The following is a 25,185-nucleotide window of genomic DNA, read 5'->3' as shown; positions in this document are numbered from 1 at the left end:
TTGAGTAATTTAAGAAAATGATTTTGTGTATTTTACCCAAAAGAAGGTTTATCTATTCATGTCTAATTTTAAATATTATTAACTAATTTATAAAAAATAAAACACATCATAAAGTAGACAAAACTTAATTATCATGTGTTTCATCTAGAACTTAAGCTCTTGAGTGGAATAAAAGCTTATAAAAAATGATAACTTGACAATTAGACGATTGATAATCCGGAACTTTTCTGTGGAATTTAATGCTTGAGTTAACAGAAAATAATATGAAAAAAAAATCAAACTTCTACATACTTTTTTTCTTTAATTTGTCTGAATAATAATATGACTTCTACATCAAGCCTAGCTTACACTGTGTGTACTCAAGAACCCTAAAGTCAGTAATAGAAATGGAGTAAAGCAGACAAACATTCACAGAATCTGCTGGTGAATTATTTATGAAGCAGCTTCAATACATTCCCTTGAACACCGGATTCGTGCGGCATATGCTTGCTCCATATTCCTCATACTCCTCTTTCGTTCTGCAACTCTGCAACAACAAAAATACATCTTGTTTCAAAACACGATCAAGCCATGAGGTTTAGCTTCAAACTAGCGGATCTCTAAACTAGTTTGCATACCGCGAAAAACTCAGGAGTTGATGAAAGCACAGAGCCTCCAAACCAAACTGCAAACCTCTGGACAGGATGGCTCACGACATTAACCTCCACCGGTTGAGACTGTGGTTATAAATAAATATCACCTCAGATTAAGAAAACTGGTTATCACTTTTATTTTCCAGAATATCATACAATTTTCTTACCGTAATTTCACCACCAGTACGAGCGTTATTAGCAAGAACACGAGCATCAACAATCTTCTTGAGGTCCCTTTGTAACCTTCTTCCGAAATCTTTGAACATAGTTGAACCTCCGGACAACACTATATTCTGAAATGATTTCACAAATTCATCAGTATTGCGGATTGGAAATTATCTTAAAACTCTGACCAGTCTTTGGCGTTTCAAACCTTATATAAAGCTCTTCGTGTGTCAATTGGTGCAGACTGAATACATTTGTCTATCACAGCTGGTAAAGTAGTTGTGAAGTCATTGCTGTATATCTCTGGATTAAAGAACACCTGTAACACACAAAATCTCAACATTACTCATCGGTAATAGCAGAACAAAAACGCAAGAACAATAAAGGAAATTATGTTCCACTTTCCAGTTACTCTCTTGGTATAGAGATACAAAGGAGATTAGCTTCCTATGGGTCCAGTAGTGACAGCTGAATTCTAACTAGATAAGAATTAGTTCCAGACTTCCAGTTAACATAATGGACTAAGTAATTACCTAATTTGAGTTTCTGAGAGAGCATAGTTTTATATCAGTACCGTTCAGTAATCAGAACAGAGTGCTGAAAATATCTTATAATCGATAACAAATCATGAACAGCTCACTGACATACTAGAAACTCATGCACCAGTAAAGATATCCAGTCTCCGATTCTGGTTATCTTATCAACTTACAACTTTTTATAACAGATAGATGGTAACAAACCTCGGGTCCAAGGAATCGTTCATATCCCACGTCGCAAGTGTATGGTGCACCAGTCTTTGGCTTTACACCTTTCCATTGTTTAATATACTTTGCTGGTTCTTTGTCATGTTTATTAAACTCCTGCAACCATATGAATGTTCTTTATCAATATTCCTATATTCTTTTCAAGCGATTTCAGCATACAGGCCAGTAATAAATTTTCAGAAGAGTATATATTAATATTATCTGACTTGAATATTCACCACTAAGGATTACCTTTACGATGTCAGAACAAGTGTAGCAGTACATTTCCTTCACTTTACGGGCTACATCGAATGAATCTTCTGGTGGTATATTCTCACCTCTTTCCTACAGTAAACATTGAAACGAGAAGTTACATGAAGTTAATACATTAATCTAAACCAGTAAACACCCTCTCTAAGCATATGAGCACAACATCTAAAACAAATAAACAGGAAGCCTAGCTACCATACTCAAAGCTTGGATTTAACACATTTAACTTCTGTGCCTTTAAAATCTTAAAATGTCACAGAGAAAGAATGAAAACCAACTACAAAAGAAGACCAAGACTAATATTAAGATAATAAATTAGTGCATACCCGCATGAGTTGCTGGATAAAGAGGGTGACATCTTTGCCAGCAATTGGAATCGATTTGATACAGCTCCCGATGACATAACCTTCTGCAACAGGTACAACATGAGTTGCCCCATCTCCAACATCTACTACAACCCCTGTCATCTCACACTAAGAAGAATTGTAAGTCAAATTAAGAGGCGAGGCGAGCATAACGAGACAGAACAAAAAACAAGAGAACATGTTTAATATTTGCTAAATCCCACAAAGCTCGGAAATTGTCTAATGTTGGTGAGGTTACACTAACCTATTCTTGAGACTCAGTCCCTAAAACCAAAACTGAATAAAGTATAATTATGACTTGATTTAAGGATTCACACAGTCTACAAGCAAACTTAAACAACTAATAGCCTAAATACATATCATTTCATCCCAGCAAACAACTTAAATACATATCATTTCATCACAGCAAGTAGGCTAATACATAGCATTTCATCACAGCAAACAACGTAAATACTTGGAGAAAAGAAATGTGTAACATACCTTTGATGTTGTGTAGCCAGCAGCAAGTGCAAGAACTGAATTAACAGCAATGTAAAGCCCAGGAACATTAAAAGTCTCAAACAAAATTTCTCCAGTATATTCTCGACTTTCAGGAGGAGTAAGAGGACTTTCAGTAAGAAGAAAATAATGATCCTCAGGATCACATCTCAAATAGTTAAATATACACTGCTGCCAATATCTCTCCATAGCATCCCAATCCTCAACTTGACCATGCTCAATTGGATAATGAAGATTATGAGTACTACTAGACCGCGATTTCGCAAGAGCTTCATCTCCAATATAGAAATCGAGATCCGCAGCAACTCCAGCGTTGTGCTGAGTTTGCCAAGTTGCCTTAGAAGAACTCTTGGATTGATTCAAAAACGACTCGTTTACTGCAACTACTGTTGGTAAGATAAAACATGGCTCTACATTACCCGCAAATCCCATTTTAGTATACCTGCAATACACACACACACAAGAATGAATCTAATTGCAGCATTTCATCGAACACGTTAAGCGCATAAACAAATCAAACCTATCATTGAACGTACCCAGTTCCATTGTCGATGACAATAGCGGGTCGAGAAGTCGGATCCATTAGAGAAACTAAGCCGGCGATCTCTAAAGCAAAATCAGCTCACCAGAGGGTGTGAATGGAGATCCAAAACAGTATCCGATTAGAGATCGATTATCTCTACCGTTTAAACACTAGAGAACCCTAGAATTTTCCGATCGAACCTAAGCTTGCTTCTTTCTCGCGCCTTCCGTCAACGGAAGTTGAGTTTCCGACAAGCTACCACGTAATTTCTCGTAGGCTATGAGAAACAATGTAGGGAGAGAGACAATGAGAGAAAATTGATTTTCCCGGAAAATCAGAGATTCACGTGAGATTCAGCGAAACGGTCAGATCATAGAGAAAGTCGCCGTCGTCGACTGGTACTTTATCGTGTGAGATTTTTCCGATAAAAAACAAATGAAGTTATGTACAACTACTGTTTTAAATTTTGGCTTCGTCCTTATGCGCTGTGGTTAATTTGGTTTTCCAACCCGACTCAATAACCAAGTCTGATTTAAAAACCAAACAAATTTCAATAACATTGAATTGAACCATACTGGGCTGATTATCATCATTACAAATTTTGTTTGGATATATAATATACTGTAATCGTCTTTGTAAACAAACCAAATTAACTAGGGACTTTGATAATATAAAAGGTAATCATAACACAAATAATGTTCTGATATATGATATATGATATATGCCTACTGTTAATTGGATTAACTCAATATTAAGATGTGTGTAGTGAAGACAGAAAAACAAACTTATGATAAGGACGCTTGAACCACCGAACAAAACCCATTAAAACTTGAGATTGAAGTCTTGTTACTACTTTACTACACAGTAGTTATCATGAACTATGTTCACACGGTCTCGAAAAATGGAATCATATCAGTCTCAGCCTAATCCTATTGAGTAGATAAGCTTAAATCATCATGCATGTCTCACTCATACCGGTCCGTTTAAATAACAAAATGAAAATGTAGCCCAATGTTTTAGCATTTAAGTGTAAAGTATGACCTGTTTTCAAGGTAATAAAATTTCAAAAGACCCAAACAAAATAATTTTTAGTATAAATATGCCCAAATATATAAATTTTTTTTTTTAACATGAATATAAGGTCCTGAATTTTTATTTTGCCCTAGAGCTTTAAAAATTGTTGGGCTAGGTTAGTCTCCCTTGCAACAGATTTCTTTTTCATATATATTTTTTATAGTCAATGTTAGGTGGTATGTGTAAAACTACAATGCGAATGAATATATATTTTTTTAAATGGCTTGATTGATCTCATTCATCTAACGAATTACTACATTCGTCCAACAAATTACTAAATTCGTTAACGCAGATATGTGATACTCAATTCACTAGTTTTTTCAATTTAATATTCGCCGTTTACGAATTTGTTGGCTATCGTTTTTAGATCAGTCACATTGCTGTAAGCATCTCTTGCCGACATGTTTTCCAGACGACTCATTGTTGATCTACCAACGTTCTTCAAAGCTCTAAAGAATGCACTATTTTTTTCACTTTAGCAAAAAATAAAAATAAAATATAAAGATGTAACCGTAAAGAAAAAATATTACAAAGCGCATTTTGTACAAATTTTATTGATAAAGGACGATCTAAATATATTTTTAAGATTCTACAAGTTTTTTTACTTATAAATACTCATCAATGTATTAGCAGTATTATATTCGAACTATCAAAACAAATATTTGTTTATTGTTTTAGTTTTTTTTTTTAAACAATGATTTTTTTTCATGATCATGTCAAGTTTATTGATTAAAGAGATTTGGGGGTAAATGAGGTGTAATCATAATGAAATATACAATACTCATGTTTTAATATTCAATATGGTTAAGATTGTTTAATTCAGATAAATTGAACTGTATCATCAAGAACAAAATGAATTTTTTAAAATTCAATTTGAAGGAAAAATCAAATACCACCTAACCGATTGCATTGAAAAGAGAAAAAAAACTATATTTGATATAAAAAACCGTTGACAAAACAACCATATTCGAAGCAAAATCAAATTTGTATCAAATTACTTTAGATGGAATAAAAATTGTGACTGGAATTTGAAATGGACTTTAACATTATAATTAAAACCGTTAATTGTAATTGATAATCAAATTTTAAGAATTAGGAGTTAGTAGGTGTAAGCAGTTGAGTATACCATCACCTCATGTTCTAATATCACATATATGGGTTATGAGTATTTGATTAGGATAAATTAAACTGATCAAACACGGAATTAAAAAAAATCAATTTGAAAGCGATTCAATTCTTAATATAGTTAATTAGTTTGATCTTCTTATTTTCTATATAGCCAAAACCCCCGAGAACGTCAAACATAAAACACAAAATAAACTCCTATGGTGAGTGCATGCAAACTTGGTTCTCGATTTGGTGAGAGTTTGGATCAACTCATTCGCCTTCATCCCATTATGTGGACTATCATTTCATCTACTGGGCTCGACATTGGGGAACTTCTTATTTGATCCTTATTGGGCTTATATGGGCTTTACAACTAAACATCTCTTGTAAAACACTTGGTTCCTTTTATTTTAATCCATAAAACAAAAAAACACACAACATATTTTGAATATGGAATTGAGTATTGGTACCGAATATTTTGGTTATTGAGACCAACAAAAAATAAAAAAGACAGTAACAATTTGGTAAATATTTTTATGTTTCAAAACAAATATGGAAATTCGATACATATAATCTATGCTCTAGTAGGATTGGTCCATAGAAAACACCAATTATGTTGACTCAGAGCATTATTAGTAAAAATAATTACCTTTTTTATTTCTATTTTCATGATTTAATTTTAAACGATTTCAGAGAGATGCTCCCTCTCTCTCTATCTCTCTCTCTTCTCTATGCAGAGTCTCTGCACACTGCACAAACACAAAAAAATTTTACTGACAACTGCCTTAAATTGGATCTGTGAGCCCTCCATTGCTGCTCTCTCTGCTTCTCTTTTTTTTTCTAGTTCAAACTCAACATTTCTTCGATCTCCTTCACCGGATCTCAGATTCTTCAGCTGGACTTAGATCACCGGTTGTTGTTTTAGGATCTAGCTTCAATGTTCGATTCTTAGTAGCTGTTTTTTGTGATCAATGTTGTTTTTGATTCGATTATTATGAATCCTCTTTGCTGCATTGCTCCGGTTTCGATTGATGACCGGACTAATCCCGTCGTAGCGAAATCATCGAATCATCATTTAGGGCTCGAAGCTATTCCGGTTAGTAAACACGCTTCTAAGCCGTCGTTTTCGACTCAGGCGTCTTGGATCAGCCAAGATCAGCTTGAGAGACTCTCTTCTGAAGTAGTAGACGACGTCAATCTCGATGGGAAAGATGCTTCTTCTTCTTCTAATAAAGGATGTTTCTTCTTTGGGAACTGCGTCGGTGCTGGAGCTGGAGTTGCTGGGATCATGTATAAGTGGGTGAACTATGGGAAAGGATGGAGAGCTAGATGGTTTGAGCTGGAGGATGGTGTTTTGTCGTATTATAAGATCCATGGACCTGATAAGATTGTGATGAATCCGTCTAGAGAGAAAGGTGTTAGAGTGATTGGTGAGGAATCTGTGAGGTACATTAGGAAAGCTAGCTGCGGTAGTAGCAACCGACTTGGAGCTTCTGCTGTAGCAGCTTCAAGGCCTTGTAAACCATTCGGAGAAATACATTTGAAGGTCTTATAACTAACTCTTTGCTTACTGTTTGTTTGTGCTTTGCTGTTGCATGGAACTGGCAGTTGAGTTTGTAGTGCTTTTTATTGTTGTAGGTTTCTTCGATTCGAGCGAGCAAGTCTGATGACAAAAGGCTTGCTATATTTACTGGTACAAAGACTCTTCATTTACGTTGTGTTTCGAAAGAGAATAGAGCGGCTTGGGTAGAAGCTTTTCAGGTGGCCAAGGATCTTTTTCCTAGAGTGGCCAGTGGCGACATCCTACCCTCAGAAGATGCGGTTGTTTCTACCGAGAAGTTGCGTGAAAAGTTACTGCAGGAAGGCGTTGGTGAGACAGTGGTGAAAGATTGTGAAGCCATTATGCTTTCGGAAGTTTCTGTGTTGCAGAACCGGTTGAAGGTTCTCACACATAAACACATTATACTACTGGATACACTGAGACAGTTAGAGGTATGTTTTAGTTCTTCTCTATGCACACATTTTGATATGAACCTCTTTATCTCGAACTTTTACAATTCTCTGGATGTGGGTTATATGTTTCTTGCAGCCATAGACTCTACTTTAATCTCACTGCGATTTCACATTGAACATATTCCACTACCACCCCCTCCTGTCTATCGTCTGCTTTATTTGGTTTACAGTTTTTCAGCTTCACAGTAGAATATTTGATTCGTTTTTTTTTTAATTATTTGCAGACTGAGAAAATAGAGCTGGAAGCTACCGTCGTTGATGAAACAAAGGAGCATGACTCTTGCTGTGGACAGGGAAGACGATTTAGTGGTGAGTTACATTACATTGCTTGCAACTGCATGTTTGTGCATCCTTTATGTGTATATTAGCTCACTAATTTTAATTATATATGGAACGATTGGAGGTCTGAGTGATTGTAATTTCTTCCTTACTCAGTTGAGACAGTTTTAACATCATTGTTCTCCTACAGATTTCTATTCAGTGATGTCAGAGGTATCTGCAAGCGATTCTGAGGCAGATAATGAAAGTCAAGATGGAGCAGATGTTGAATCTGATGAAGATGATGTACCTTACTTTGATACAAATGATATCCTATCAGCCGAAGCAATGAGAAGTGCTTCTTACCGTAGCAGAGAAGCTGAAGGAAATGGATCTATCTACGATAAAGACCCCTTCTTTTCAGACCGTCTGCAAATTCCCGCTAGGATCCCGCAGTATCCATATGTCAGAAGAAGGGATAATTTACCGGAGCCAAAGGAGAAGGAAAAGCCAGTTGGATTATGGTCAATCATCAAAGAAAACATTGGCAAAGACTTGTCTGGAGTTTGTCTCCCTGTATATTTTAATGAGCCTCTCTCTTCTCTGCAGAAGTGCTTTGAAGATTTGGAGTACTCATACTTGATAGACAGAGCACTTGAGTGGGGGAAGCAGGTCAGGTCATTCAGCCTTTTTTTAATTTTAGTACGATACAGGAAAGAGTGGTTTATTCTTCAAGTAGGCGGTTTGTTGTTATGTGATATATGTTTCCAAATCGTTTGTTTTGCTGGCCTAGTTTGAAATGTCTATAACATTATATTTGATGGCCTCCTAACAGTCTTTCTCATTTCAGGGTAATGAATTGATGAGGATTCTAAACATAGCAGCGTTTGCTGTATCTGGCTATGCGTCCACGGAAGGCAGGCAATGCAAACCTTTCAACCCTCTACTTGGTGAGACCTATGAAGCTGATTATCCAGATAAAGGACTTCGTTTCTTCTCTGAGAAGGCAAGTCAACCATCACATCATTCTAATGTAGAAGTTGTATTGAAAAATCATGCATGAATGTGAAAAACTTTAACACTTCATTATCTTTTTAAATCTATCAGACATATATAATAGCAACCCCTCACCTTCTTTGCCACCATAATTCTCTTGTTCAGGTGAGTCATCATCCTATGATTGTTGCTTGCCATTGTGAGGGACAAGGGTGGAATTTCTGGGGAGACTCAAATATCAAAGGAAAATTTTGGGGACGGTCAATCCAGCTTGACCCAGTGGGTGTCTTAACATTAAAATTTGATGATGGTGAGATATATCAATGGAGCAAGGTTACCACTTCTATATACAACATCATCCTTGGTAAACTTTACTGCGACCATTATGGAACCATGCGTATCAAAGGCGGTAGCAATTATTCCTGCCGGTTGAAGTTCAAGGAGCAGTCAGTCATAGATCGAAACCCTCGTCAGGTAGTAGAATGATTTTTATTTCTGTCTTTCTGCTCGTATGAACAGGCCTTTAAATGGAATTTGGTAATGCAGGTTCATGGGTTTGTGCAAGACAACAGAACCGGGGAGAAAGTAGCTATACTGATAGGCAAATGGGATGAAGCAATGTACTATGTATTGGGAGATCCGACAACAAAACCAAAGGGGTATGATCCAATGACAGAAGCAGTGTTACTGTGGGAAAGAGACAAATCTCCTACAAAAACAAGATACAATCTCTCCCCTTTTGCGATCTCTCTCAATGAGATAACTCCTGGGATGATAGACAAATTGCCTCCAACAGATTCAAGACTGAGACCAGACCAAAGACACTTAGAAAACGGTGAATATGAGTCAGCAAATGCCGAGAAACTGAGACTTGAACAGTTACAGAGACAGGTACAAAATCTATAGGAGAATATGTTAATCTTGACTATATACATAATTGTGCATGACCACAGGACTGAATATAGAAGAGTGTGCCGTTTGTGTGTTGCAGGCAAGGAGGCTGCAGGAGAAAGGATGGAAACCAAGATGGTTTGAAAAAGATGAAGAAGGAAATTATCGGTATCTAGGAGGTTACTGGGAAGCAAGAGAGAAGAAAGATTGGGATAGAATCACTGACATTTTCAAGAAGCAACAACAGCGTAACTCGCTCTCATCTTCTTCATCGTCTACCTTTCTTTAATCATCAATTATCCCATGTTTTTTTTTTGTGCTTTGATAATTTAATACATATAGAAAGAATCTTCACCATTCCCTCATTGTGCTTCTGTGAAAATTTGGCCGGAACCTTTGTTGGTGTGCGTGTATCTGTAGATGTCAAAGAGACTAATTATTGGAAATGATGAATTTTTCCTTCAGAATTCCAATCTTCATGTTTGTTTATAGTTCATAGAATGGTGGTAAAAGCCAAAAAAAGTATATGGCACGAAGGAACAAAATAGTAATTTATTAATCCCACTGTAAATAAAACGTATGATGACAGGAAAAACGACAATTTTATGCCGATACCTCAATATCAAAACTGCAGACAAAGAACAAAACATAATTATGCAAAAACTGAACCAAAACAAAACTGTGTATAGTTTTGAGACGGAAGAATTGAGAGATTTGGTCATTTTTTCACTTCCAAGCTTTCCTTCCTCTAAACTGGCTTCCGCTGATGCTATTCTTCATCTTCTTAATTCGTTTTGATTTACCAGCCTTTGATCTTATTGCAGCAAGAGGCATATTCTTCCTGTGCTCCTTCTGTTTATTGCTTGATCCTCCAGTCTTCTTCTGTTTGACGGCAGCCTTGGATTTGTATTTCCCTCTGTCCTCCCTACCCGCTTTAACTAATTCCAGTCTTTGTTCCTTTGTTAGTTTATGCCTTATGTGAGCCTGTGGGTAGAGTTAAAATCACTTAGTACTGAGTATGCCAAACATTTTGTGACTAAATTGGAGCTTCTCATAGTAACAGCTTACTTCAAGTTTGGCTGGATCGACCCGCTTCTTGCTTAGCTGATCAGAATTCGGAACCTTGAATCCTTTTCGAGCCAATGCAATTTTTGCTTCCTTCTTTGCCTGTATACGACACACAACATCAGTAACGTTGGACTTATTTACGAAACAGAACGAAGAGGACATACAAAAGAGAAAGGGCTCTAATACCTGAAGTGTTTTGATTTTTCGGAAGTCCTCATTCGAAAGTATGCCATCACCTTCATCAAAAGAAGGCTTTTCGTTCTTTGCTTCTGCGAATCTCTTGAGTGCTCGGAGGCTTGTATCAGCAGAGAGAAGATTCGCATCAAAATCTACAATCTTCCTCTTCTTGCCCTTAGCTTTCTCTTTGTTTCCACTATCCTCTACAGAAGAATCAGAAGCTTCTCCATCCTCTTCTTCGCTTTCGATTTCCTCATTTTCCGAATCTGTATCAGCTTCATCACTGTCATTCACCTCTTCATCTTCATCACCACCTATTGAAGTATCTATATCACTATCGTCTTCAGTGTTATTCATATCATCACCATCATTGGAATCTTCTTCAGCTTTGTCCTCGCTTCCACAATCACCAGGTATCAGCTCCTGCTCAACATCATCGCCGATAGGCAACTCCACGCCATCATCGTCTTGATCACCATCAGAGCCACTCTCATTATCACTTTCTTGCAATAATTCAACATTAGGAACATTGCTGAAGACATTAGACTCTCCATAATGTTTAGGTATGAAGACGGTAGCTCCAGGACGGCCACGATCTTTTTTAACCAGAAGCGAAGGGTTGATCTGAGATAACAGAACGCAATTTTCAATAAACCACATACATCGATTATTTTGCTCAAACCAACAAATCAAATGCTTCGGCTACCTCTCTGAACAATGCTATGAGGGAACGTGCTGCTGCTGAGATGGCTTTTTCATGGGACTTTTTATACAGAGCAAGATCTTGCAGTAACTCTTCTGTCATCAACTGAAGAACAGGAGAAAAAACACTATTCAGACAAAACAGATTTGATACTGGATAAACTACTTTTTTATTAGACCAAAACACAGCGAGTCAAGAACTAGTTACGTCGTGAACCCTCAGGCACATTTCTCGCACCACATTGAGTCCGACAGCAATAGCCTGTTTAAAAAAATGAATTGGAAAGGAAAATATTAAATGATAGAATGAGCTTTCTAGTTATGTCCCTTGATGTGAAAAAACTCGAAATCGCACCTCAGGACGTGACTTGTCGTGTACAAACTGATTCACAATTTGCTTGAACAGTGGCTCCACAACATCAGAAGGAACCTGCTCAATACAATATATTTAGAAGGATTGAAGAATGAGAAAAAAAAAAATCAAGTTTAAACGGGGAAATGTTTCTATACCCCATCGTGGCAAGATTGAACTGCTGCTGCAAGTATTTGTGTAATGTCCTTTACATGCGGCTGCATTTAATAACTGATTTCGATCAAATTTCAGTTAGCAGAAGAATAATAAAGAGGGTAAGCAGATCATACCAGAGCATAGTTTTGAAGAAAAGGATAGAAACTTAGTAAATGCAACTTGTGAAGACCAATTGTGCGAGCAATAACTTTAATCATCATCAACCTAGTCTGCAAATGTATTCAACAGGGGAAAAAATAATCAACTGAGATCATATAGTGGGAAACCTAATCAACAGTTAGTTAGCTCATATGTTTCTATTAGAATAGATGGTTAATCTAAACGGATAGTTTACCTCAACACGTTCACCACTGCCCTTGATGGTCTGAAGACGGGAAAACAATTTCTCTGCGAATTTCTGTAACAGAAACAAACATTCAATCATAGCCACTTCCATACCATTGTGACTGCACTACACAAAGCTAAGAAGTAAACCTGCGCATCATTTAAATGATTAAGAGGTGAAAATGTTGAAGTGGTGTTCTCAGACGACGAACGCTGCTTTCTTTTAATACTTTTCACTGCACGCTGAAGTTTTGCTTGCTTTTTCTTCTTGCTAGAGGATGTACCTTTGTTGTTTGCCTAACATCAAACAGGGAAAAATATTATACAAAACTAACTCAAAACAGTTTCCCTATAGATTAATGTTCCATGATATCATATAAACATCACCTAATTTCATACTAGTTTGAAATGATGAAAATGATATAGATAAGTATAAAGGCGGAAACTTTCATCAACAAGTAGTAAGTGTCTTCTTCGTACTCAATGACAAAAGTATTCATATATGTGAATGAAATGTTGTTTTACCTTGTAAACAGCCTGTCGATTAATCACAACCTGATCTATTTTCTTTGACTCCTCGTCATCATCGCTTTCAGCATCACTATCGTCATCATCGTCTATGTTCTCATAATCAAGAAGAAACCGAAGAGCGGAAATCATAATCCTGAACATATGAAAAAAGAAGTTAGTAATTTGACCAACAAAAAATCATATCATATCAACATACTCCATAGTTAGAAGAAAATAAGGATATACCTAGGTGAAGAATGAAAGCAGGCTTCACAAATCGCAATTGCAACTCTTTCATTTTTATCACCAAGCCAGATCTTTTTCTTGTGTAGCGCACAGAGAGTAGCAAGTGCTCTCTTAGCCTTTGCTTCATCTTCTTGCTACAAACAAAAAACACACCAAGCTTAACTATCATCTACTAAAACTCGCATTATAAGTCATAACGCAATCCCATGAAAAAAAGTGTTACCTCCAACATAGAGATTACAATCTTCTGAAGTGATTTGTGCTTGGGATCGGTGATACTCATCTTACGAATGGTTTGAACAATGTGACCAAAAGCAAGATTTCGCAGGTTTTTGTCACCAAGAGTCTGAATATCCAGAAACAAAGCCAGCAAATCCTCGATGACAAGACTCTATTCACACCACAAAGAAAACATTCTCAGAACAAAACCAATCCTTTTTAAAGTCTCAAACTTTACACACCACAAACACAAAGTAAGAAATGACAGTTTTTTCCAATCAATTCAGATAAAAGCACAAACCTTTCGATTCATTAGAAGGATCAGAGCTTGTGCAATATGGTTTCGAAGCCCCGAGGGCATAGCTAAGCACGAAGTACGGAGTAAACCAGTTAATTGAGCTGGAAACGCCGCGAGTTGCTTCGGGTAAAAGGGAGTAACGTGAGCTAGAAACATGGCACGGTCGCCGAGGTCTTTCGAAACAGAAGGGTCAGAGCCAATGCCACCAGTGGAGGAGAAACTGAGAGCTGCTAGTTCATGGAAGAGATCGACGGAGGTTTTGAACTGTTTGTAAATCAATTGGAGCTCTGTTTCGTAACCTTCTGGGTCACGTTTGATTTTACCTTGAAGGGTAAGAAGACTGACATTCTCGGAGCTCCGGCCAGATGCCTTTAAGGATGCCGGCGTTAAACCTAGACTGCCGGACATTATCGGAGGTTTTGCGTTTTGGTTTTTGGGAGAGAGATTGAAACCCTAGGAAAAAACAATTGAGACGTTTGATTTATACTTTAGGTTTAGATCTATTGAACCAGACCGGTTCAGGATTTGATTAGTCTTTGGTTCTGTCCGGTTATTAAGACCAAGTAATTTATGTTTTTCTTAAAGATGGGTGTTGATTGTTGAATACTGAAGAGTTTATTTACTTGGTGCATACTTACTGTCTCAATGCAACAGCGAATTTATTAACAGCTTTGTTTTTAGGCTTCATGTAGGAGAGAAGTAGAGACTCACAGTAGTGAAAGACTCTTGAAACAAAGGGTCAGGTTATGTAAATCAATAATAATTGTGTTTGCAGAGTGCTACAAGTTTTGGTTATATTATATAACGTATCAAACCTCAAAAATCATGAATTTGTCACCACTACTCACTACAAGATAGTTTTTTTACAATCTTGATGTTTGTTACTTGAGTCTTTCGATTGTTCTCGAGTCTTTAGACTGTGAAAGTGTGAATCAGTGGGATCGCCATTGAAGCATCATAGATTAGGATTCTTTGATTAATACTTAACTAGGCTGAACATATCTAAAACTAAAATATCTCGTCCTCTGTGTTTTGGACCTCTTCCCCCTAAAGTCAAAATTCTATAATCTTTTTTCAGATTTATTCCTTGTAATCTACTTGCTAGTAACAACGATTGCTCTTTCTTTTGTTTGTTAATTGATTCTAAGAGTTTCAGTTTGTCATCAGCTTATGTCAGATAGATTCACATAAGACATGACAGGCAAATTTGCATTTTTTCTGGAATTTTTCTTTCACGGGTTTTTCTCAATAAACACACAATTTGTAATAGCCTAATTACGTTTCGTCGCCAACAAGAAACCCTCATCTTCTTCATATAGACCAATTCTACACGAAGACAACAAATGTAATTCCAAAACCAAAATATGAAATGCATCGCAAATCTTTCTTCAAATACTCTTGAAACAATGACATCACCACAAACAAAACTGCAGAGAGTTTACTGAGAAGAGACTACAATGTCTTTAACAGAGCGACTTTATAATCATCTTTCTCTCTTCGATCTACTTCTTTCCTTGTTGGGGCTCTTTGTTTTCTGCTGTTTGCGTGAGAAGTTAACCAACAAGCGTGGACCAATGCTATGGCCAGTTTTCGGAATTACTTTAGAGTTTTTCTTTCATATAAATGATGTCTATGGATGGGTCACAAGGAGTTTGAAAAAATGTCGAGGTACCTTTCTTTATCGGGGAGTTTGGCTTGATGGGTCTTATGGAGCTGTGACTTGTGTTCCTGCAAATGTCGAGTACATGCTCAAGACTAACTTCAAGAACTTCCCAAAAGGTACCTTCTTTAAAAGCCGGTTCAATGATCTGCTCGAGGAAGGTATCTTTAATGCTGATGATGATTCTTGGAAGGAGCAACGACGGATCATCATAACCGAAATGCATTCAACCGGGTTTGTAGAGCATTCCTTTCAGACAACACAACATTTGGTAAGGAAGAAGCTGTTGAAGGTGATGGAGAGTTTCGCAAAGTCACAAGAAGCTTTCGATCTCCAAGACGTGTTCCTGCGCTTGACGTTTGACATCATCTGCCTTGCGGGTCTAGGTGCTGACCCGGAAACTCTAGCTGTTGATCTTCCCCAAGTTCCATTTGCTAAAGCTTTTGAAGAAGCAACAGAGTCTACACTGTTTAGATTCATGATCCCTCCATTTATATGGAAGCCCATGAGGTTCCTCGACACAGGATATGAAAAAGGTCTCAGGATAGCTGTTGGGGTCGTGCACGGGTTCGTCGACAAGATGATTGTGGATCGTATCTGCGAGCTCAAGGAAGAAGAAACGTTAGACAATAGATCTGATGTTCTCTCAAGGATTATTCAGATAGAGAGTCATAAAAGGGAAAATGAGATTGATCCTTCCACCATTAGATTTTTCAGACAATTTTGCACAAGTTTTATATTAGCTGGACGAGATACAAGTTCTGTTGCACTTTCATGGTTCTGCTGGGTGATACAGAAACACCCAGAGGTTGAAAACAAAATCATCTGCGAGATAAGAGAAATCTTGAGACAGCGAGGGGATTCTCCAACCAGCAAAAACGAGAGCCTCTTCACAGTCAAAGAACTAAACAACATGGTATACCTACAAGCAGCACTATCAGAAACTCTGAGACTGTTCCCTCCAATTCCAATGGAAATGAAACAAGCCATTGAAGATGATGTGTTACCAGATGGGACATTCGTAAGAAAAGGTTCACGGGTTTACTTCTCAATCTATGCCATGGGAAGGATGGAATCAATCTGGGGAAAAGATTGTGAAATTTTCAGACCAGAGAGATGGATCCAAGCAGGGAAGTTTGTCAGTGACGACCAGTTCAAATACGTTGTATTCAATGCTGGACCAAGGCTGTGCATAGGAAAAACATTTGCTTACCTGCAGATGAAGATGATAGCTGCTTCAGTTTTGTTGAGGTACTCAATCAAGGTTGTCCAAGATCATGTCATAGCCCCGAGAGTCACAACTAACTTGTACATGAAGTACGGCCTCAAAGTAACCATCACACCAAGGTCGCTGGAAGAGAAGAAACTTGAGTCATGTTCCATGTAGAAGATTTGTAAACTATAATACCTTAGAGGAACTCAATTTTACTGTTGAATACTAAAACCACAATTAAACATTTTTGACCTTTAACTATCTCAATGAAAAAGTATATACCTGTTTTGGAGCAATTAGTAATCATCTCAATACATGTACAATGTGTGAGCAGGTAACTTCTTTGATATGTTTTCAAGACTGAAGAAATGTTTTCATCCAATATACGCAGTTGCAGCACAAACAGATACTCCATGGCTTGTGAGTGTGATGAGAGCTGAAGAAAAGCCAATCTGTAAGATGAAAATAACAAGCCTAGAACATCAATCAGTTCTAAGGTTGTTCAGCAATCCTTCACTGTGTAATCTTCTGCAAATGGTTTGAGATTCTTATGCCACACCAATTCCTGCGGGCGTTCACATCTCATACCATTACATTGCTATTATGTATAAGACTTCTCTAAGATCATTTTGAAAACTCATCCCAAACTCATATAACACATGAACAAACATTGGAACCGATCCAAAGATCACTCCCAGAAGAAACATTGTTATCATTTTCACTGCATTACCAACCCTATTGACTAGTGGAATTGTCTAAGATCACCATCCATCTGTTCTCCCTAACACAAGACACCACTTCCTTAAAGAACAACTCCAAGATTGGAATCCAATTGATAATCAAAATGTATCATTCCAAGCTAACAAGACTTACAAACCAACGAGGAAAATATTCAAAACTGGAACTCACAATAGTAAAGTAAGGGATAACAAAACAATAGAAAGCTCATAATTCTCACAAGAAAAAACGTTGAGAAAAGATGAATTAACATTAGAACTCAAAGTTTGAAGACTGAAGATACAGTTACAAAAGGAGACAGAGCTAAGAAAAGACTCAAACTTTTCCAGGAAAATTCGAGAGAGAAAACTTTACTCTTCGAAAGCTTCATCGTCTCTCCAATTTTAACTCTTGAAATCTTTTGACCAGCTCCCGAAGACTGAAACCATCTCTTACTCCATCGGAGACCCCATCGGAGACAATTCTCACTGAAGTACTTTAAGTCTCATCTCCGGTTTCGAAGTTTGACATTCATTGTTCCAGTTTTGGCTCTACTGTATCTGAAATCTCCGCCACTGGAAATATCCTCCGTGAGAAACAGTCAAACAGAGTCGTATCTCACTTCTCCGATATGGCAGTCCATTGGCAGCGATGCTCGAGTTCACTCAGTGAGTTCTCTTTTTTCATTTTTTGTCTTTTTAGCATTCTGGGCCCAAACCGTTGGGCCTATTATATGAATTTCATTCTTGCTACGGCCCATCCTCTCTTGACCATTGAACATCCCAACAAATAAATATCGTACAAGGTGATTGTCACCAAAGACATGATGAACGCAAATTTTGCATTTTTTGAAGCATTCTTTGCGTTTGTAACGCTTTCTGCAACATACAATTTGCATTAGCATGAAGCCATGAACATTAACGTTTCGTGTCCCACAAGAAACTTCATCTTTTATTGAAATAGACTACTAATTCCTCAGAGCTAGCTACTAATTCCTCAGAGCTAGCTGTCTTCTGCAAGAATATTGCAACAAAAGTGGAGTTCTTATGCCAAAACAGAAAACACATGATGAAGTTGATTATTCAAATACTCTTTTGAATCTTCAATTTACTCATTACATTTTCACATCAAACCATCTGACCACAAACAACACTAGAAATTTCACTGAGAGAAACTTACCATGTCTGAAATATCATCTTCCATGCCTTTAACAGAGAGAGTTTATAATCATCTTTGTCTGTCCGATGTTTCTCTGGCCTTGTTGGGACTGTTTGTTTTCTGTTGTGTGCGTGAGAAGGTTACTAAAAAGCTGGGGCCAACGATATGGCCTGTGTTCGGAATTACTCCAGAGTTCTTCTTTCACAGGAATGATGTTTATGGTTGGGCTACAAGATGTTTGAAAAAATGTCGAGGTACCTTTCTCTATAACGGAATCTGGCTTGGTGGGTCGTATGGAGCTGTGACTTGTGTCCCTGCGAACGTTGAATACATGCTCAAGACTAACTTCAAGAACTTCCCAAAAGGTGCGTTTTTCAAAGAACGGTTCAATGATCTGCTCGAGGATGGTATCTTCAATGCTGATGCTGAGTCTTGGAAGGAGCAACGACGGATCATCATTACCGAAATGCATTCAACCAGGTTCGTGGAGCATTCCTTTCAGACAACACAAGATTTGGTAAGGAAGAAGCTGTTAAAGGTGATGGAGAGTTTCGCAAGATCACAAGAGGCTTTTGACCTTCAAGATGTGCTCTTGCGTTTGACATTTGACAACATCTGCATCGCCGGTCTAGGTGATGATCCAGGAACTCTGGATTCTGATCTCCCCCTTGTTCCATTCGCTCAAGCTTTTGAAGAAGCAACGGAATCTACTATGTTTAGATTCATGATTCCTCCTTTCATATGGAAACCCCTGAAGTTCTTCGACATCGGGTATGAGAAAGGTCTCAGGAAAGCTGTTGATGTCGTCCATGAGTTTGTCGACAAGATGGTTGTGGATCGTATCTGCAAGCTCAAAGAAGAAGGAACGTTAGGCAACAGATCCGATGTCCTCTCAAGGATTATTGAGATAGAAAGTCACAAGACGACTGATGAAAAAGATCCTTCTACCATCAAATTCTTTAGACAATTCTGCACAAGTTTCATCTTAGCTGGACGAGACACAAGTTCAGTTGCACTTACATGGTTCTTCTGGGTGATACAGAAACATCCAGAAGTCGAAAACAAAATCATCCGTGAGATAAGTGAAATCTTAAGACAGCGAGGGGATTCTCCAACCAGCAAAAACGAGAGTCTCTTCACGGTCAAAGAACTAAACGACATGGTATATCTACAAGCAGCACTTTCAGAAACAATGAGACTTTACCCTCCAATACCAATGGAAATGAAACAAGCCATCGAAGACGATGTGTTTCCCGATGGGACATTCATACGTAAAGGCTCACGGGTTTACTTTGCGACTTACGCCATGGGAAGGATGGAATCCATATGGGGAAAAGACTGTGAATCATTCAAACCAGAGAGATGGATCCAATCAGGGAATTTCGTGAATGATGACCAATTTAAATACGTTGTGTTCAATGCTGGACCAAGGCTGTGTTTAGGGAAAACATTTGCTTACCTACAGATGAAGACAATCGCTGCTTCAGTCCTGTCTAGGTACTCAATAAAGGTTGCTAAAGATCATGTAGTTGTCCCCAGAGTAACTACAACCTTGTACATGAGGCACGGTCTCAAGGTAACCATCTCGTCAAAGTCCCTTGAAGAGAAGATACACGTTCAAGACTAGTGAATCAACGTCCACAGAGATAACAGAGAATCAAGTAGGAAAAGTTACTCAAGTCATGTTCCTAGTAGAAGCATTGCAAAAAATTAAGACTTTAGGGAGAAATTAGACTTTGTTTAATACTAAAAACTGCAATGTAACATCTTCACCTTCTACTACCTCAGTGATATAGGCTATAGTATAATCTTGAAAGATGAAAAAAACTCAACAAGCTAAAAATCTACAAACTTGACGAAGAGAAAAATCAAAACTTTCAAGGAAAATTGTGAGAAAAGATGAATCAAACATAAGAACTCAATGTAAGGAAGAGAAATTTAAAACTTTTTCCGGCCAAAATTGAAGACGAGACTGTATCAGAGTCATACCAGCGAACGACTCATCGGTGGCAAAGCAGTAGAAATCAATTGAAGCGATCTTCTCAGCGATTTCATCCATAAACTGCTCCGTAGCGTCGTCGGAAATTTAAGGCGCGTCGAATTCACGCGCCGTTGTTGACTCGTCGTCGTCGCTTTCATCGGCGGACATAGGCAATGTCACGGTCGGCTCGAGGAGTAATTCTAATTTTACTCCTCATTAGTTATACTATTTACGGATTCACCCCGTTTCTTCAGTTATGTTAATTTTACTCCTTGATAAGTTTTCTATTTTAATAAAATTTCTCTAATTAAAAATCAATTATAACTGAAGATAAATAAAAATTTACAGAATTTTTATTTGAAACAAATGATACATTAAGAAATTTTATAATATATATTCTAAGATTTTTATTTTTTTAATAATTTGAAACAATATATGTTCTACGCTTCCACTAAAATAAATGTCTAATAGGTTATAGCAAGTCAAAAAGCTTTACAGCATAGACGAGATCTCTTTATACAATCTCGAGCTCTTCAATGGCCTTGTGGCTTTGATAATCTTAAACCATTGGCTCATTGGCTCACACGATTTGTCTTTGCTCAGACACTTGCAAGCATTAGCCACGACATTGTTCGCTGTGTCCACGTCAAGGCAAAGAGAAGTCTTGTTACTTGTTGTCGAAGCCAAGTGCATCCTTGAGGCCGAGATGGTCTGCCATTTTGATCCGGATGTCGAACAACTAGTCCGAGTCATCGTAACCGGGTTTTTTGGTCCGTTGCTCTGTAAACACAATTGCTGGTCTTTGATTCTTAAGGCTTTCTTAGTATAGCTCCATGGTTCGGAGCTATTGCATGGACCAAGAGTAAGCATTTTTGGGTCATCAAGAGATCGTACTATGCAGAGTCCGGTTAAGGGATGAAAAACCAGATTGTAAGCATCAGTTCGAGGGCCCGGTCCTAGTAAACCAAATCAATTCAAAACTTTAGAAACTTTAACAAAATTGTTGTTTGCAACTTTTAGTAATTTTGCGAGATATGTACCTTGAAGCGGAGATTGAAGAAAAGAGATCTTTTGCAAGAAACTCGAATTCCGAACACTTATCCAATCCGAATCCAACACACCGTAATACTCATTCATACCGACTTTGCCTTGTCTTAAGTAATAGCTTCCAGTAAGAGCCCATAGCGACCAATCAACGTCATTTTCCGCGGCCCAACCGGTTAAACACCCAAAATACCGGTTATCATTGGTGTTTACTCCTCTTTCATCTATACCGAATTCGCTTAGGAACAACGGAAAGCCTTGGTTAAGGAGATAACCGCCACCGTTTCCAATCCGGTTTAGAACTCGACCACATATATCGTTAGGGTTATTGGCAGCCCACGAGTTTCCGTCACTGAAAGAATACCAATGGAGCTCGAAGACGAGTTTTCCGGTGAAGGATAGCTTTACGGGTCGAGACCTAACAAAGGAGAGATCAGCGTCGAAGCTGAGACCGGAGAGGATTACAAGTACCTTGTTGTTTGCTGAATGAACTGCTTCCGCTCCTTGTTGCATATACCTACGTACATTAAACTCTATGACTAAAATATATGCATGTATATATGCGCATTATAGACTAAATAATAACGTTACCGTACTTGAACCAATCGTTAACGTTTTGTTTAGGCCCTCTAAGTTCATTCCTTAGACTCATGCCAACAACATTAGAGACACCGTTGAAGGTCGCAGCCATTTTCTTTAAAGCGGCAACCCATACGGTAGGATCGAAGAACTGGTCACCGAAGAAACCGTTACCATCGTCGTTGGCGCAGCACCACCCTGGTTTAGTTAGGTGGTTGTCTAATATCACCATCACATCGTTGTTTCCTAATGTAGTAACTACCGTCTGCAGAAAATGAAAAAGAAGATTATATATCATCATTCACATTTCTTATCACTTTCTGTCTATTATAAGATTGCGGTTTCGGTTGAGATTGCTGATTTTAGTTTTCTCACATGGATTTAACATTTTCATGCCATGCGATCTTATATTCTTCTTCCTTATGTTTAGATAAGTTTCCGTGCGACACCCGACACGTTTCATCTACTTTTCATTATGATTTATGTAACTTAATTAACTATGAAATTGTTTACTAAACATGATTTAGTAGTTTTTGAAAATCAGGAACAAATACTAAAATCCTTCACGAAATAAGTTACCAACTTTTGGATACATATATGATTCATAACGTTAAGTTCATTTTCAAAAGAATCATGTATGCAATAAATATCCATATAGATGCGTGCATTATATATACCCCATTAAGAAGAGAACAAGTCCTTGAGAATATACTTAGGTTATTGAGCAGAAAAGGAAAAAGGCCAAACAAACGTCACGAGCGTTATGTATTCTGGACTTACATTAACTTCACAATTACTCATTACCAAACAATTTTTAATTAAGAAATTGACTAATGACATATATCAGGATATAAACCGTACCGGAATATATGTTTCTCTCTTTTGTTTAATCTAAGACTACTTTTATAACAATTCCCAACCAAACCCCAACTAAAAATTGATTATGGACTTTGTATATATATGTCATTTTCCCTTCACGAGTTGACGACGTGTTCTTTAGTCAGATTGGTTCTTCTAAAATGTCAATACGTGTAGTAGTTTGATAAGCAACATTGAAACTTGGAACATCATTCTTCTATCAAATTTTTGTTTTTAATGAATAGAAGTTAATTACTAATATATTTGGACTTTAAAAATTGGTTGAACAGTTACATTTTTAATGTTTAACGATATCTTTCCCTAAAACATTAAAACATAAGTCAATCTACCTCCCTATATGCCTTGTTAATTTTAAACTTTGAAGGAAAAATTATTAAATTTCTATTAGAAAAATTGGTCTACACATGACACATGAAAAAGATGTACTGACGTGCACGTGTATATCTATGCATATATACGTACGATATATCTTACAGTATTTGCATGACAGAATTCAATCCAACACGCTAAATTTCTTGTTGATCAAATTCAAATGGCAATGTAACTGGCACAAGATAAATTACCTCACATTCTCAGAATAATCATAGAAAAAAAGAATCATAAAATGAAACGCATTAATATTTAGAATTAAAAAGAGATGGGAGATATTGTAAGAGTACCTTGTAAGCTTCAATGAGGGGGAGATCAATAATGGAGGGGTTGTTAGTTTGGAAGCCAACAATGTCATCATTAAGACCAAGGCTTTGAAAAGATTGTCTTACTGTGACATTATTAGCCAATGTCTCATTAGTCATCAAATCCAACGGCCAAGTTAACCTAACACAATTGAAACCCATTTCCACTATCTTCTTGGCCACTGCGTCCACTGGTTGTTTGCTCAGCCCTTCCGCTACAACGGGCTGGAGGTGTGATGGCCAGTTCGCACACACGAGCTTTACCCGTAGACCGTTCTCGTCGACGATCCAACGGGAGCTTGTGGAGAGAGGATAAGACATGTTTGGGACGGTGTTTTGTGCAATGAAGGAGAAGAAGAAACAGAAGAATGGGAAAATGAAAAACATGTGTTTTGGCTCTTTTGATGTCATTTCTTGTATGAAGTTTGTTCTTTTGTGTGTTGGAGAATCGATTTGACAACAGTCTTATTTATAGAGAGAGGGTTGAGGAGTAAATGTCTCTGTCGTAAAATTGTTCTTCCTTTACTATTCATACATATATCGTAAATTATTAGGTATGCTTTTAACATTTACTTTGATATTAGTTAGCCTCTTGTCCGTGTTAATCAACGAATGATAACAAAAGCCTTTAATTTTTACCCTTGCATCAACTTGAGCAGTATTTTCACCACCACATATTTTTGTCAACTGATCAGTACTTGTTGCTTATATGAAGTTCTTAATTAATTAAGACATACTAAATATTTTTGATAATCAACAAATTTTCTGAAAAAAAATAATCACTTTTTTTGGTATTGAGTGGTATTATTTTGATTTGATTCAAGAAGACTATTTAATTAAGATCTAGAATGCTTAAGTCACATAATTTTACTTTTCAACAGTATGTGTTATTTTGTCAACCATGTAGTTGATATATGCGTTTAATGTGTGTACGTACCCAAAACCAAATGCGTTACCAACTATCTGAATCTATTTACTTATTTAACCTATTTATATAAATGATTTCAATGCCATTTATTCATCTCAGCTGTATGTAATACAGCTATTTTAGCATTGTACTTCACTAGCTACTTTGTAAAAAACCCTTCCCCACTAATTGGCTTTCAACAAAATTAATGATGAATTAACAATTAAGAAATCTGATATTGGTAATTAATTCCCTGAATGTAATTTTATTTGCAAGATACAATTACTGTCTCGTAATTATAAATTTCACTACACTTTTTCACAAATCACAAGTTAAGGGAGACTTAAAAGCGTTGGACTCCACGACCGTTGAAGTTTAACCTACGTCCAAGTAAATACTCCTTTTGTGTTTGTTCTAAACACAAGATTTTGTTGCTTCGTAAATAAGAGAGAGATTTTTGCTTACCTTCAAGAAAGAAAGAAAAAATCTCATTTTTAAATATCACAAATATACGTAGACTTCTTAAAGCTAGTTATTATACTAGAAGTCTAGAAGTATAACATTTAACAAACATAACTTGACTGAATATATATCTAAGTTTTTTTTTTTGGTACGTTTCATTATATATGGATTAGGTTTTGTCATCACAAAACTCTACTTCATGAAAAAGCTATTTTCGTAAACCATGCTACTATATTTTAGTTTCTTTTACCGACAATTTTTTTTTTTTTTTACAGTATTTTGTTTTTTAAACTTTGTTCTGGA

General features: G+C 37.1%; 7 protein-coding genes and 1 pseudogene across 10 annotated transcripts; 3 read left to right on the top strand and 5 right to left on the bottom strand.

Moving 5' to 3' along the window:
* Positions 1 to 180: 180 nt before the first annotated feature.
* On the bottom strand, positions 181 to 3,726 carry DIS1 (Actin-like ATPase superfamily protein). Its single transcript, NM_101188.3, has 9 exons — positions 3,210 to 3,726; positions 2,656 to 3,115; positions 2,137 to 2,283; positions 1,793 to 1,885; positions 1,538 to 1,657; positions 1,006 to 1,116; positions 800 to 925; positions 618 to 716; positions 181 to 526 (listed from the first exon to the last, which is right to left on the bottom strand). Exons 1-9 carry the CDS (start codon positions 3,254 to 3,256, stop codon positions 446 to 448), a joined length of 1,284 nt encoding a protein of 427 aa, NP_172777.1. The 5' UTR covers positions 3,257 to 3,726; the 3' UTR covers positions 181 to 445.
* Positions 3,727 to 5,982: 2,256 nt separating this feature from the next.
* ORP1D (OSBP(oxysterol binding protein)-related protein 1D) lies at positions 5,983 to 10,117 on the top strand. 2 transcript variants are annotated; one of them, NM_101187.3, is made up of 8 exons: positions 5,983 to 6,923; positions 7,016 to 7,369; positions 7,615 to 7,699; positions 7,860 to 8,320; positions 8,499 to 8,654; positions 8,810 to 9,118; positions 9,191 to 9,535; positions 9,636 to 10,025. In NM_101187.3, the coding sequence occupies exons 1-8, from the start codon at positions 6,372 to 6,374 to the stop codon at positions 9,822 to 9,824; spliced, it is 2,451 nt and encodes an 816-aa protein (NP_172776.1). In that variant the 5' UTR covers positions 5,983 to 6,371; the 3' UTR covers positions 9,825 to 10,025. The 2 variants fall into 2 exon arrangements, with proteins under 2 accessions (NP_172776.1, NP_001184980.1); NM_001198051.1 differs by having other exon boundaries at positions 6,063 to 6,923; positions 7,860 to 8,383; positions 9,636 to 10,117.
* On the bottom strand, positions 10,073 to 14,066 carry AT1G13160 (ARM repeat superfamily protein). The gene is made up of 14 exons (NM_101186.5): positions 13,612 to 14,066; positions 13,315 to 13,482; positions 13,092 to 13,225; positions 12,861 to 12,999; positions 12,486 to 12,632; positions 12,346 to 12,408; positions 12,125 to 12,220; positions 11,993 to 12,052; positions 11,838 to 11,912; positions 11,691 to 11,744; positions 11,487 to 11,588; positions 10,790 to 11,404; positions 10,604 to 10,702; positions 10,073 to 10,519 (listed from the first exon to the last, which is right to left on the bottom strand). The coding sequence occupies exons 1-14, from the start codon at positions 14,014 to 14,016 to the stop codon at positions 10,262 to 10,264; spliced, it is 2,415 nt and encodes an 804-aa protein (NP_172775.1). The 5' UTR covers positions 14,017 to 14,066; the 3' UTR covers positions 10,073 to 10,261.
* Positions 14,067 to 14,898: 832 nt separating this feature from the next.
* Positions 14,899 to 16,775, top strand: CYP86C4 (cytochrome P450, family 86, subfamily C, polypeptide 4). The gene has a single exon (NM_101185.3). The coding sequence runs from the start codon at positions 15,066 to 15,068 to the stop codon at positions 16,653 to 16,655; it is 1,590 nt and encodes a 529-aa protein (NP_172774.1). The 5' UTR covers positions 14,899 to 15,065; the 3' UTR covers positions 16,656 to 16,775.
* A 540-nt stretch (positions 16,776 to 17,315) lies between these two features.
* Positions 17,316 to 17,790, bottom strand: AT1G13145 (annotated as a pseudogene). The gene has a single exon.
* A 532-nt stretch (positions 17,791 to 18,322) lies between these two features.
* Positions 18,323 to 20,266, top strand: CYP86C3 (cytochrome P450, family 86, subfamily C, polypeptide 3). Of its 2 annotated transcripts, NM_001198050.1 has the most exons (2): positions 18,323 to 19,138; positions 19,217 to 20,031. In NM_001198050.1, the coding sequence occupies exons 1-2, from the start codon at positions 18,379 to 18,381 to the stop codon at positions 19,981 to 19,983; spliced, it is 1,527 nt and encodes a 508-aa protein (NP_001184979.1). In that variant the 5' UTR covers positions 18,323 to 18,378; the 3' UTR covers positions 19,984 to 20,031. The 2 variants fall into 2 exon arrangements, with proteins under 2 accessions (NP_001184979.1, NP_172773.4); NM_101184.6 differs by having other exon boundaries at positions 18,325 to 20,266.
* On the bottom strand, positions 18,941 to 19,625 carry AT1G13143 (uncharacterized protein). Its single transcript, NM_001332063.1, has 2 exons — positions 19,377 to 19,625; positions 18,941 to 19,199 (listed from the first exon to the last, which is right to left on the bottom strand). Exons 1-2 carry the CDS (start codon positions 19,515 to 19,517, stop codon positions 19,038 to 19,040), a joined length of 303 nt encoding a protein of 100 aa, NP_001321043.1. The 5' UTR covers positions 19,518 to 19,625; the 3' UTR covers positions 18,941 to 19,037.
* Positions 20,267 to 20,644: 378 nt separating the features above from the next.
* AT1G13130 (Cellulase (glycosyl hydrolase family 5) protein) lies at positions 20,645 to 23,966 on the bottom strand. Its single transcript, NM_101183.4, has 4 exons — positions 23,499 to 23,966; positions 21,978 to 22,225; positions 21,378 to 21,898; positions 20,645 to 21,293 (listed from the first exon to the last, which is right to left on the bottom strand). Exons 1-4 carry the CDS (start codon positions 23,922 to 23,924, stop codon positions 20,830 to 20,832), a joined length of 1,659 nt encoding a protein of 552 aa, NP_172772.2. The 5' UTR covers positions 23,925 to 23,966; the 3' UTR covers positions 20,645 to 20,829.
* Between the last annotated feature and the right edge of the window lie 1,219 nt (positions 23,967 to 25,185).

This window comes from Arabidopsis thaliana (assembly GCF_000001735.4).
Source record: "Arabidopsis thaliana chromosome 1 sequence".
NCBI lineage: Eukaryota > Viridiplantae > Streptophyta > Magnoliopsida > Brassicales > Brassicaceae > Arabidopsis > Arabidopsis thaliana.
This window is presented reverse-complemented; position numbering and strand designations above follow the sequence as displayed.